General features: G+C 47.9%; 1 protein-coding gene across 3 annotated transcripts in view; it reads right to left on the bottom strand.

Moving 5' to 3' along the window:
* HYDIN (HYDIN axonemal central pair apparatus protein) overlaps positions 1–13789 on the bottom strand; it is a gene marked incomplete at both ends in the record, with an annotated part of 352197 nt that overhangs the window by 75600 nt on the left and 262808 nt on the right. For 2 of the 3 annotated variants that reach the window (XM_082863051.1, XM_082863050.1), the window contains 8 exons: positions 141–260; positions 1146–1328; positions 1522–1730; positions 3617–3838; positions 5890–6510; positions 8905–9063; positions 10969–11114; positions 13370–13553. In XM_082863051.1, coding sequence (XP_082719177.1) covers positions 141–260; positions 1146–1328; positions 1522–1730; positions 3617–3838; positions 5890–6510; positions 8905–9063; positions 10969–11114; positions 13370–13553 — 1844 coding nt within the window. The remainder of the gene's footprint in view (positions 1–140; positions 261–1145; positions 1329–1521; positions 1731–3616; positions 3839–5889; positions 6511–8904; positions 9064–10968; positions 11115–13369; positions 13554–13789) is intronic. The other variant, XM_082863052.1, reaches the window with a different exon arrangement.

The following is a 13789-nucleotide window of genomic DNA, read 5'->3' on the forward strand; positions in this document are numbered from 1 at the left end:
ACCCAGTTCTCCTGATTTGTGGTTCTGGGCTAACTGAGGCCATGTTAGTAAAAGCTATGTCTCCATAGGAACCCTGCTTGTCCTATTCGTGAGTCCAACCCAGGGGTCTGAAATCTGCTTTGAAATAATGGAACACTTACTTATCTCTTGGTTTTCCACAAAGCAGTGGCCCGAAGTAAAACCTCTCCAGGCTCACAATATACTTCTTAAAGATGACCTCATTCGCCTTCATGTCCCTCTTGTGCTGAGGGAAGACCACTCTGAACACAGGGGAGGAAGAGGAGAGGAGAGCTGTCTGAATTGCCTCCACACGAGGTACACATGAACCCAACACTCTTTGTTCAGCAAAGGGTCCAGGTGTCTGGAGACAGAACGACTCTTAATTTGAGGACATTTATTGAGCCTTTATTCCTGTACCCTCCCATCCCCAACCCCGAGTGAAGACAGTACAGTTTGAACTTGAGAAAAAAGATTCCCAGCGGCGTCTTTCACCGCTGATGATGGGTGAGCTGGATCCTTTATCAGCTGATGGGGCTGATGATGGAGCTGAGCTGGATTTCCTGTTCCAGTGAGCCCAGCTAGAAAAAGTCCTGAGAAACCCTATGGAAAACTAGTTCTGGTGGATCTTAACCAGCTTCTGAATTCGCTGTCCAACGTGGTCCCTTGGCGAGAACTGCAAAAAAAGCTCCTCTCGGTGGACAAGCTATAAAAGGCCCCACTAGCTTGCTCAGTCAGGTGCCTTTATGTGGTGCATAAGGGACTCAGTGTTTGGTAGCTCAGGGAAAAATCTCCTGCCTGTGGAGAGTCACACATATATGGATATTGCAGGATAAAAAGTCCTACAGTAAACACAAAATCTGTTTACATTTGCTATATAGTTAAATAAGCAAACTAACTTGTCACAGGAAGACTTTCCCCCCCTCTTCACTCCTATTAACTTTCTCTTTATTTCAGTCTCATGGTACCATATCATTCCTGTGACTTAGTCAGTGTCACAGGACTTTGACTTTGGAGCCCAGTACAAGAGGGCCTGAGATGCTGTCCCAGTTCCACATTTGTATTAAGAGGCATCTGGTTCAGGGCACCATGGGGGAAAATGAAAATGTATCTGTCAACCTTTTCTTTTCAAAACAAAGTACACTTACTTTGGGTCTTGGCAAATGTATGGGTAAGTGCAGACACCTCGGCAATAAAGCTGGTATTGGCGGTGAGTTCCAAGGATCTCAAAGTTAAACGTTTGGTCAAAGATCCCAAGATCATTGGAAGAGAAGTGCACTTGCAATGTCACCTCACCGTTGGCTGGTACGATCCACCGGAAATGGTTCAGCCTGAAAATGAACACAGGCTTTTAAAGTGAGAACGCTTCCTTCGGGCCAAGAGAAGACAGGATTGGTGCCTGGGAGGAGTCTGGTCCTGCTGGGGTTATAGGCATGACCGCCCTGTTCCCATCTGGTGCTGTGACAGCCACACCCTCCATCTGGGGCTTCAGCCTTCCCCTCCCTGGGCTGCTCCGAGGCCCACCTGGGGAATTTCTCCTGTGAATGCTGCTCAGAGAGGTTGTTCTCCTCTATGTCTGACAGGGGAGCAGTGGTTCCAGAGGTTCCCCCAGAAAGGCCCTTCCTGTCGGAGGCCATGCGACGTTTCTCCTTCTGAGTCTCGCGGGTCTGATCTGTTTTTTCTTTAGTTTTCTGTCTGCTCCCCTTAGATGAGGTGGTCTGCTCCTCCTGGGTCTTAATTAAAAATGAGCACCGGGTCTTAAACATTCATCTTATGAACACAGGAGCAGGAGACAGAGACGCCCATGCCATATGCCTACAGTCTGCGGTGACTGCGCTGCAGGTTAAGGAGGCTGGAGGCTGCCTAGAGCAGCAGGGCCCAGCCTATGACACTAGGGTACAAGGGAAGAGGTAGAGTGGAGAGAGTCTAGTGCTCTCCTTGGCACCTCATTCCCTGAGGAGGAGGCCAAAACTCCAGAGAACGCTTTAAGCTGGCAGGGAGTATGTTCCTATATTGCATTTTGTTGTTGCGTTTCCTTAGTATCTTTTAATCTAGACCCCTCCCTCCCTCCCAATCACACTGACTTTTGGCAGAGACCAGATCCGTATTCTTACAGAATACTCCATAGCCTGCAAATTTCCTAACTATTCTCAGAGTGTCATTTAACTTATTCCTTTATTTGCCGCATTTCATGTAAACTGAAAGTTAGATTTAAAAGCTTGATTAGATTCAGAGATGATGCTGTGTACACCGCACTCCATCACGATGGGAGACAAATAATGTCAGGCTGACCCCTGATTATAGACGCAAAGTGTGTCTGTGTGGCTGCAGCGGTGCCCGCCAGATCGTGGCCATGGCAAAGTGGACCTTCCCCTTTGTAACCAGCCGGTCACCTGTGGGGTGATGCTCTGGCTCAGAGTGAGAGTCTTGTTCCCTGACAAACCAGCACTGTGGGTATCCACTGGCGCTCCTTAATCAATTATGTCCTTGGGTACACCAGTACTTTTTAAATTCTACCATGCCTCCTATAATTTTAGCTGCCATTCTTCTAGAAAGAAGCGCTTTCCTTCATCCGTTGGAGATGAACTAGAGTTCCTCCTAAAACCGTAAGTTAAAGAATGCTAAACTCTTGCCTTTTAGTGGTCAGTTTTCAGAAAAGAGGTTGGTGTGATAGTCATCTCTGATGGTGGCAATATTTTCTTCTTTATCTTTTTTATTGGACTCTGCTCAAGTAAGGCCTGCCCACCAATGCTGGGACCTCAGATGTTGATTTCCGACTTACTTATTAAACTGAAGTTTGGGGCTCTCTGTTACCTAACTGAGCTGTAGGCAGGGGCTAGAGGTGACTTTATTTGCTGCTGATTTTATTTGTTTTTTGCTGACATGCATGGTTTATACGAAGGAGGCTGTGTGGGGAGATTCAAATTTTGGGCCCCCATACTCCTCTGGGAATAAAAAGCCCCTCCCTAATTTTTAATATCCATGCATTCTGCATATGATCGGTCAAATCTATTCTCGCTTTGTGATTTATTCCACTAATTGTATATGTAATATATATTTTCTACTTTTACATGATTTCATTTTGATCGCTTATATTTTTAATCCAGGTGGAATTAATTTTACTGTATTGTGTCAGGCAAGGAGATTAAAAAGCAACTTTATCCAAAATATCCAATCTTCCCCATATAATTTCTTTAATAATCTGTCCTTTCTCTAATGGTGCGTGTTGCCTTAACTTGTATCTGTTGATGCTTGTATTCTTATGCACTGTGTAAATTACCTTGGATTCACAATACATTCTGATATCTCTTTAAAAGAGATAGTTTTGCTGCTTACTTTTTCTTGCAGATGAGCTGCAGAGTGATTCGGCAAGTTCCCTAAACCATCCACAGGAATTGCAAAGGTTGGAAGGTAAGAATCGGTCATTTTCAGTCTCTTCTTAGGGGAGTAGGAAGAGTCAGACCTGGGGAAGGTGCAGCTTAGGGAGGCTCAGGCAGAATCCCCAGAGAGTAGAGGGAAACACCCCAGTGAGCACGACACCCAACACTGCTTTTTCTGGCCACGTGGAGGGCCCGACTGAACTCCCGCCAAGGTCAGGAGGACAAGCTGCTCCCTTTACCTTTGAGGAGGCTGGGGTGGCTGAAAGCTCTGCTTCTGCTTCCACTTCTCTTTTCTCCTCCATCAGGGAGAGCTCTTTGGACGGTAGAGTTACAAACATGAAATGCTCCAGGATTTCTGTCATGGCCAAAGGCAGCCGCTTCACAGGGTAGGAGACGAGTGAGAATAAGGTAGGCGGCGGGATGGGTGGTCCAGAGGACCCCAGGCCCAAGAGGTCTAGGATCTAAAGGAAAAGCCCAAGATTAATTTCCTGTGCAGAGGGTGGGCTACCCCTAACTGCCTCCCTGAGTGAGCACAGGACGCTCAGACTCTCCCTCCTTTCTGTCAACTTTCTGATGCCCTGAGATGGGCTTGGGTCAGGGACAGCAGGTAAAGGGTCTCTGACACAGCTCTGCAGGTCCTTCCAGATCCCCACGCCCCCAGACCCGGCTGGGGCTCTTGCTGTGGGCTGCGGGCTCCCTCCCTTATCATAACGCTTGTCATTTTATTATAACTGTCTGTCTTTGCAACTGGACTGTAAAGCCCATTAGGACCGGAACCAGGGCGATATAGCACATGGCCTAGCACACAGTAGGCACTCAAAAACAACCTCCGTTTAAAGAGACCAGCTCCTCGGGTTCTGATGTCTATGGCATAGAGTTGTCTCGTTTATTTTCAGATGCCCTGTTAATTTTTCTTTTACCTTTAAGTGTTCTTTCTTTCCAAAGGTGAAAGAGAGTTAGGGCTGGAGCAGGTCATATACAGAAAAGAAGAAAAAAAAAAAAAAACCCACCAAAGGTTCTGGGAATGGGTTAAAAGATGGGAATGAAGAGAAAAGTAAAAAAAGAGACTTGAGAGAGAGACAACTTATCCCTATAGCATTTTCCTATTCTACTCTGATATATGATAAATGAGCGCATTCTCCAGAGCGGATGGCTTGAAAATCTAGCAGTAACTTCCCTCTCAGCTTGTAAAACCCTGCGAACAAGGGTGCTATCCCCTGATTAATTGTTGTCGTCGCAACAATTAGGCCATCTGAGTGCCCATTCTATGGCCTAAATGGGCTGTTAGGCCTAGCAAGTAACTACCTCCATGTAATCTTGTGTTTCTAATTCTCTGGGTCAGACAGCAGAAGACACTTCCTGACTAACATGTAGCTAGAGTTAACTCCCAGGATTTAGAACGTCTGTGAGGAAAGGGATGAATAATTTGTACCACTTATTAAATTAACAGAGGCAGGGAGTTCTTTAAGCTACAGTCTGACCTAGGACTCCTCTCTGGCTCCACTCCCTACCTTTTAAGGTTGCATCTAGTTTCTGATAAAAACTAAACCAGAGGGACTTCCCTGGTGGCGCAGTGGTTAAGAATCCACCTGCCAATGCAGGGGACACGGGTTCGAGCCCTGGTCTGGGAAGATCTCACATGCTGCGGAGCAACGAAGCCCGTGTGCCGCAACTACAGAGCCTGCACTCTAGCTCCCATAAGCCACAACTACTGAGCCTGTGTGCCACAGCTACCAAAGCCCACGTGCCTAGAGCCCGTACTCCGCAATAAGAGAAGCCACCGCAATGAGAGGCCCGCGCACCACAACGAAGACCCAACACAGCCAAAAACAATTTATTAAAAACAAAAACAAAAACAAAAAAACTAAACTAGAGGTGGGCAAACTGTGGCCCTCTGGTGAAATCTCACTTGCTGCCTGCTTTTGTAAATCAAGTTGTATTGGAACAGAGTCACGCCCATTCATTTACATATTGTTGGGGATCAAGACAGAGACTGTATGACCTGCAGCCTCAAATATTTGCTTTCTGGCGTTTCACAGAAAAAGTCTGTCCCTGGACAAAAGGCTAATCGTAATCATCCCCTCCAAACCACTGCCAAAGGGGCTTCTAGATATGCAATGGTTTTGTTTCTAGCAACAAAAAGCTGTCTGGTAGTATAATTCCTGTCACTGGAGGAAGCCTGTGGGAAAGAAATTTTAGAATAGTTGAGCCACTTGCGTCACCCCAAAGTATACCTGCCTTGCCAACCCCCAACATAAGCCTGTCAATGTTAAAAATCAACTTTACAGGTGGCTTTTTACGAGGCTAGATGGAATGGTTGAGATCTGTGGAACCCTCTATGGATGTTTCACCACATAGAAAAAGGTCCTTTTAGGCATTATTGTCTTATATCCAAAGGGGCATCAGAGATTAATGGAATAAAGGGGATATGGATTTTGTGTTGAAAGCAACACCTTTACGAGGATTAGCACCGCACAGCTCCCTGGCTCCCATCCTGGAGAAGAGCCTGTACCTGCTCCGCTTTGGGAAGCCTGTCATTCTCCAGGGCCTGCTTCCAGCTCGAGCCTTTGGAGTCGGGCATCTGGATGTTTATGAAGGGCACACCGAGATCCTTCTTCCCTTCGTGGTCCTCCTCCTTGCTCTCGCCCCCCTCGCTGCGCTCCTCCTGCGTGCGGAGCTTCTCTAGCCGCTCCCTCTCGGCCCTCGCCCGCTCCAGGCGCTCCCTCTCCGCGCGCTCCCTCTCCCGGTCCTTGCGGCCTCGGCGACCACCCGACGACGACGGCGGAACCTGGCGCTGGTCGGTTCCGGACTCATGGCTCGCATCCTCGGCCGCGGTATGATGCAGCAGAACTCCTTCCTTCCGGTCCCAGTACGTGAGGATGTTCTGGATATCCTTCAGAGACAACTCATAGGTCTTAAACTTCTGGGCCACGTTCTTGTCAGTGTCCTTCCAGAAGTCCCCTTCGCTGTCCTCTTGTTCCTGTGCAAGAGGAAACCCAAGCATGCTGACATCTGACAGCTGGTTCTTCTTCTTCTTGCTCAATTCTTCCTTCTCCGCAGTCACCTGCTCCCTAACAGAGACTTTTCTTTCTATTGCGTCATTCTTCAGCTCTAGTTTGGAAAAAGTAAGAATCTAGGAGGCAAAACACATAAATTATTCTTAAAAGAGTTCTTTAAGGGAGAGCAAATCGCATAAAGAAGAGCAAGAGGGTGTTTAGTTTTGTAAGAAGGCCTCATACAATTCCAGGCACCTCGTATTCACACTAGGGCTGTGCCTAAGAATCGCCTGGGGGCCTTTCTCAAAATAGCCGTTCTGTGGTCCTTCCTTGTCATACAGCTGGCTGGGGCCTGGCATTATGCACTTGGTAAAAGGTGCACAGCAACTGTGATGTGCACTTGTGGTTGAGAGCTGCTGTTTTGAAGGATCAGCGGGAAAGGATCCCCAAAATGATCCTCTCTTCGGGAGAGGCCAGAGTGTAGAGGTCCAATCCTGGTCGCACGGCCCCGCTAGCTGTGTGATCTTGGGTGAGCAATTCACATCTCTGTCCTATCTGTATAATGTTGATAGTAATATTAATAAGTACCTCAGAGGACTACTGAAGATTAAATGTGTGAATACATGTAAAAAGCTTATAATAGCGTCAATCCCAATTCCTCCCACCCCACCCCTTTCCCCCTTGGTATCCATACATTTGTTCTCTACGCCAGTGTCTCTATTTCCACTTGGTAAATAAGGTCATCTGTACCATTTTTCTAAATTCACATATATATGTTAATATATGATACCTGTTTTTCTCTTTTTGACTTACTTCACTCTGTATGACTCTCTCTAATTGACACATATACGCTGTTGATACTATGTATAAAATAGACAACTGATGGGAACATACGGTACAGCACTGGGAACTCTGCTTATCCACTGTGGTGTCCTAAATGGGATGGAAATCCCAAAGGGAAGGGATATATGTATATGCATGGCTGATTCGTTTTGCTGTGCAGTAGAAGCTAACACAACGTTGTAAAGCAACTATACTCCAGTAAAAATAATTTTAAAAAAGCTTATAATAGTGTCTGCCGCAGAGTAAAGGGTCTCTTAATGTCAAGTTATTAAAATTATACAGGTTATGTATATAATCAGTATTGTTGGGAACAGATGAGGGTTTAGAATCTGGCTGCACTCCAGCCTTTTAAACAAACCTGCATTTATATAATGAAGCTGGCATAGAGAAACCAACCTTATTCTCTTTCTTACTGCCCTTTTAGACCTGCTTTGTGGGCTCTGATTTTCTCTTCTCCAATGAACTCCTCTGGGAGGCTTCAAAGGCTTTTGGGTCATTCTTTGATGACATAAAGTCCAGTTCAGTCTAATGATCACTGTCTGCAGTACAGCCCAGTGACAGCTCTGTTCCTGCCTAAGTTCAGGCTTAGAGGCAGCGGCCCAGGTTGGCTACTCACCTCACCGCACTGCATCAACTCCTCCTCCACCTGGCCCTCTCTACAGCCTTGAGAGAACCGCTGGCAAGGCTGTCTGCCGGCGGGGCGGGGGGTGTCTCACCTTAGTTGTGTAGGGAGGGGAGGGGCTTGGCGCCTACTGTATTATTCCCCATCTGTAGGTCACTGCCAAGACACTGAGAGTTCTGTTTGGACACCCTGTTCTAAGCAGAAGTGGATTTTGCATGGACGAATAGGCCTGCCGAGGGGAGGACTTCTACCTGGAAGGTTGCGGGAGTCTGAACTCCAGGTCTGCTTGTTTCTTGTGCCTGTTTTGGTGCCGAAGTTCTGTGCACTCAGGCCCTACTCCTTCCTGAGCTCTACCTGATGGGGATCCCTGGACACGGAGTCCTTTGCCCTTATGTCTACCTCCTGGGATCGGTCTGCACCTCGTCTGGGAGTCTGGCTTTAGTTTCACCCTCAGAACTCCCGATGCTGGAATGGCCGCTGTGCACACCAGCTAGCCACACCCCCTGGCCACCAGCGCCATCCTGGGCACAGCTCTGGCCATTCTGCCCTTCCCATATCACGGAGGGCAGAGACGTGACAGCTGAGCTTGGCAGGCTGATAAACGCAAGGACAGCTTATGCTGGAGCATCTCCCTTGACTGTTGGCAAGGATCAGCCCTTGGTTGAACACACTGACTTGGTGGCTCACTGGAGGCAGCTCTTTCCTACTAGCCTATTTAGCACCATCCAGGGGACTGCAGGGGACAGTGGAAAGAGCCAGGTCTGTGCTCACACACAACCGGTATGGCTTTATCCTGTTCAACCTCAGATGGGGTTCATGTCTATGAAGCTCCGAGGGACAGCAGGACGCAAAAGGGCAGGATTAGGCGAAGCATAAGACAGCCCTGGAGGCAGAGTCAGTGATCAACAAATGTTGGTCCCTTTCCTCCTACCTTCTGCCCCACCACAACATCTACACTGTCTCCGGTCAGTTCTTTGGAGGGGAAGTGTGCTGGGCTGACTGGCCGGGTGCAGTGGTGGACCCCTCTGTGCCTGCCCTTTGCTAAGGGACGAGTGAGGGCTGCTACCTGCCGACTTGGTGTCTGAGATTTCTTCACAGGCTGCTCCTCCTTCACGGGTCCCTGCTTTGGCTTTTTGTTCCTCCGTTTTAGCTCATCTTCTTCCTTCTGCCGCTCAAGCTCCTGCTGTAGCTTCTTTTCCAGCATCTCCTTTGACAGTCTCTCCAGCTCCCTTCATCAAGCCAGGCAGAGAAAACAGAGTCCAGAGGCCCTCCTGCCCAAGCCCCTCCCCTGCCTGGGATCACGTGGTGGGAGGACATGGGGCAGAGCTTTCTCGGGCATAAAAAGAAGGAACAAAGAAAGCTGGGTATACAGGAAGGAAGGAAGAAGGAAGGGAGGGAAGAGAAGGAAAGAAGGAAAGAAAGGAGGAGAGGACGGCTCACGTCTATCTTTGAATGGTCATTCAGCAAAACTGATAATTGAAGCTCAACTAAGTGGAATTCTCAACTAATCTGTATTTCTATTCCAAACTCCTTTCACAGGAGAGTGAGGCAAGGGCTGGAAATAAGCTTGATGTTAGCACTTTTAAAAAGCAACTTTCAAAGATCGTTCTGATATCGGTACAGATGAGGCCCAGCTTCCTTCCTACACTCCCGTCGTAGGTTTAGATAAGAAGAAATGGTGTTTTTAAGAGCAGTCCCCACCCTGGCTAGCTCGGAGCCATGGTGCTGGAGCTGAAGGCCACATTCCTCTCTTTCCTTCTCTTTCTTTCCTTTCCAGCTATGGATTCAAACGTGTTTGCCCTGCTGCTAATGGCAGAGAGGGCACCAAGCCTGGGCACCAAGTACAAACAAGAGTGGAGGGGATAGCATTTCTGAAGATATGAAATCCATCTATTTTCATCTCTGGGAATCCCTAGTTGTCCCCAGCTGCTGTGGCTCTCTGTCCACTGAAGCTGACTCATCATGACTTCATTACTTCGTGTGTGTGTGTGTGTGTGTGTGTGTGTGTGTGTGTGTGTGTGTGTGTGTGTGTGTGTGTGTGAGTGATACAAACAAGTCACTGCTGACCTTGGAGGATCAGATTTGCATTTCCTAAGTCCACTGTGAGATGAACGCCTGAAAGTAATGAACTGGATGAGAAAGAAAAGCGACTCCTTTGAAATCCCAAAGCTGGGATTTGCATACCTCTGGAGGACTGGGCATATTTACAGTAGACCATGCAGGAGAAGAGATGAGGGTATATGTACTGCATACTGCAGAGGACATGAAAGCTCTTTTCGGGCCAGTGGGAGGAGTCTGGAGGTGGAGGGAGAGGACAGAAGGGGGTTAAATTGTAGGCAGGCATCTTGGCCTTCCCCCTCTAATGTTTGGAATCCTAAGGAGGGATAGGAAATAGGACCCCCTCCCTTGGCATGTTTGAAGACCTGAGGGCAGAAAGGACGTATTTCTCGCTGTCCATCTGTATCTGAGATGGCCCGAGATAGTGGCCTAAGTGTCTTGGGTGGTGTGGAGGGGATCCAGTCGTTCCTGTGTGGTCCCCAGGGATAGGCACAGAAGGTGGCTGAGAGGACTGGCTTGGGAGCCTGCCCAGGGTCTCTGATGAACTGCCCAGGCTGAGGATCAAGTGAGAGAGGCGGTCAGACCTCAGGGAATGGACAGCACCACCAAAGGCCAAGATGGTAGCCAGGGAAGGAGGAGAAATGGCTGAGTTATGCAGGGGCAACCACCATGCCCATGTCACAAGAATGTCCCCTGGGTCACCAGCTGTGGACACCTGAGCACAGAAGTTGATGAGCCACAATTGTCACGGGGAGCCAGCAGGAGCCCCAGGACAGCACAGGGGCCAGAAGCCCCTCCCCTCATCAAATTACATAACCTTTCCCTGAGTCCCAGCTGTCCCCAAGAAAGAAGGAAGGAGAGGAGAATGGAGACCTGGCAAGGCTGCAGCAACCAGCACCCTGGATGTGTAAGATATGTGTCTCTGCTCTCAGCAATTCATCCTCCTGGGTCTCCTGTGGCCACTGCTCCCCCGCTCCTCCACCCCGGATGACCACGGTCTCTGGGATGGGCCGTGTGCCTGACGGAAGTTGCTCCCCGGGGCTGCGCTTCCGTTCTGACAAGCCCCTGACACTGACCTTCTCTTCCTCTCCCGGAGGGCCTGCTGAACCTCTCGATTGAACACTATTTTCTCCTCCTCCGTCAAGGCATCATATTCTTCCTCATCCATGTTTTGCAGACGCTCCTTCTCTCTCTGAAGCGCTTCCCTGCGTTTGTGTTCTGTCGGGGGAACAAACAGGAAGGTGGGGAAAACTCACTCAGCAGCTTTGGCTGCAGGGTTCCCCTGTGGTTTAGCTCTCAGCCTAAACAGGCTGCGGAGGGTGTGTGACAGTGAGAGGTGGCTGGTGCCACAGGCGGCATTCCTAATCGCTGGTGGGGTTTCCTGCATTCACACAGTTCCCAAATTGGTTTCCATCTGTGGCAGGCTGAATAGAGGCCCCAGAGAGGTCCCGTCCTAATACCCAGAACCTGTGAATATGCTAGCTTACATGGCAGAAAGGACTCTGCAGATGTGATTATATATATATATATTATATATATATTATATATATATATATAACCTTGAGTTGGGGAGATTATCCTGGATTATCTGAGTGGGCCCAATACAATCAAAGAGGCCCACTAGAGGGAGGCAGGAGGGTCAGGCCCAAGAAGATGTGACGAAGAAGCAGAGGGAGAGAAGCAGATGTGACGATGGAGGCAGGGGTCAGAGAGCTGCGAGGCAGGGACCACGAGCCAAGAAATACAGGCAGCCTCTAGAAGCTGGAAAAGGCAAGGGAAAGGAGTCTCCCCTAGAGCCTCCACAGGAACGTGGCTCTACTGACACCTCAATTTTAGGACTTCTGACCTCCAGGACTGTAAGATAATAAATCTGTGTTAAGTCACCAAGTTTGAAGTAATTTGTTATAGGAGCAAAGTAACATACCACGCACTGACTTTACCTATTATTAACATATGCCCCCAAAGTGCTCAGGGCGAAACAACCACTTGCAGACCAAGGGGAACCGCCTTCCACACCCTACAGGTCCTGAGGTGTGGCTCACCCTCGGCACGAAGGCACTCAGCTTCTTCTGCACCTTCACCAGCACCACATCCTCACCTGACATTTCTGTAAGGTTGAGCTTTGGGCTTGGAGATCTACATCCTGAGTTCTTTCTCTGACACTTACCGAGGGATAGTAACAAGTCAGAATGATAATTCCTCCTTCATAGGGCTGTTGTGGAGATCAAATAAGCAATCGTGTAAGGTACCTAGCCCAGCGCCTGGCACATTCATAAATGTTCCATAAAAATTAGATTTTAATATAATAATATTGCTACTGTACGCTCCCTCTGGATTTTTAAAAATGATTCAGGGACTAGGAGCCCATATGGAAACTGTGAAAAACTAAAACTTCAATCTACAGATGATTGAGAAAATGAAAAGAGATACTTTTTTCTAAAAGTTGATCACTGAGGGGAAATGAGCTTTCTGGAAAACTAGGAATCTAGATGTTGAAATACTGCCGAGAGATGCCTGGTCATTCTTTCTAATTTTTCTCTGCATGAGAATAAAAGGAAGCAATCTTTGAGTTCTGTTTAAGAACTAAGAGAGCTCAGTGTTTGCAAATGTCTCCTTAAATGGAAAAGCATTATGATTGGTGTAGATTGTTCTAGAAGAGAGAAGTAAGGCTGAGTTAGGAAGGGCAGTGATGCGGCCAGCTGGGTCTGCTTCTGACTCAACCAGGAACTTAAGCTAACATTACTTTCTTTGTGTGTGTGTATGTATTTTTCAATCGTTGAAAATTTTTTCCAGGCCACTGATGTAATGACAAAAAAGAAAAGGGTTCAGAGTTACACAGATCTTACTGATTTGCGATGTGACCTTACACAAGACCTTGGATACCTCTGAGCCTCATTTTCCTCATCTGTAGAATTGGGGCAGCAATCTTCATAGGGTTGTTGTGAGGATTAAATGACCCAAAGTGTCATTTAAAGACATTTACAGTGTACACCATGTCTGCTGCAGTGCCTGGTACACAGTAGGCTAAGATGTAGAAATTGTTTCATAAAGTGATCAGCACCTCTGGTCTTACAGGAAATGCACAGTTGACTTAAAACCGACAAGCTAATGCGTCAACTGAGTCAGGATGGGACCTGTGATCGGGTCCCCTCAGCTAGGCTGTAATTACAGAGAAGATGAAGGGATGCAGTGTGATGGGGGAAAGAGGAAGGTGCCTGCAGTCAGAAGATCTGGGTTCATCCTTCCTTCTATAATCTCTCAAAAGGTCACTTGTGTCTCAGTTCGTTCACATGAAAAGTAGAAATAAGAACTCCCAGCCACCTTCCAGGGCAGAGGCGGGGTGCCAATGAGATGGCAAATGTAATAGTTTCATGTGAACCATGGCATGGAAGGACTGTAAAAAGCCTAGAGCTCTGTTTAGAGGAAAGACCTGTAGGGCTTGGGACGGACAGCCTAGGAGGGTATGGGCTTGCCTTCTTGCTCCTTTTTGGCCTTCTCCTCTGCCTTCATGGCTGCATAATCTTGGGCCACGTTGATGACATAGATATGCTCCCGGGTGCCAATGGCCTTCAGCAGGCAGAGGAGAGCCGAAGCCGCATTCTGAGCAAAGAGCGTCTCCAGGCTGTCAAACACCACTCCTCGGTAGCAGTCACTCAGCTGAAACCAGAGAGCAGAGACGGTTACTGTGGCCACGAGATCATCTGTTCTCTAAGGAGAAAAGTTGCTTGTTCTTTTGTTGGTGCTTTTACTGGTGCTGCAATTGGTTCTGCAGACCTACTGGGTCTGGATGAAAATCCCATTCAACTGCCCTTCCACCTGCTAGATTCCAGGGGCTGTAATTAAATAAGAGAGAAAAATAAAAACATTTTAGCAGTCATGAAAGATCTTTACCA

This window comes from Leucopleurus acutus (genome assembly GCF_964270905.1).
Source record: "Leucopleurus acutus genome assembly, chromosome: 20".
Classification (NCBI taxonomy): domain Eukaryota; kingdom Metazoa; phylum Chordata; class Mammalia; order Artiodactyla; family Delphinidae; genus Leucopleurus; species Leucopleurus acutus.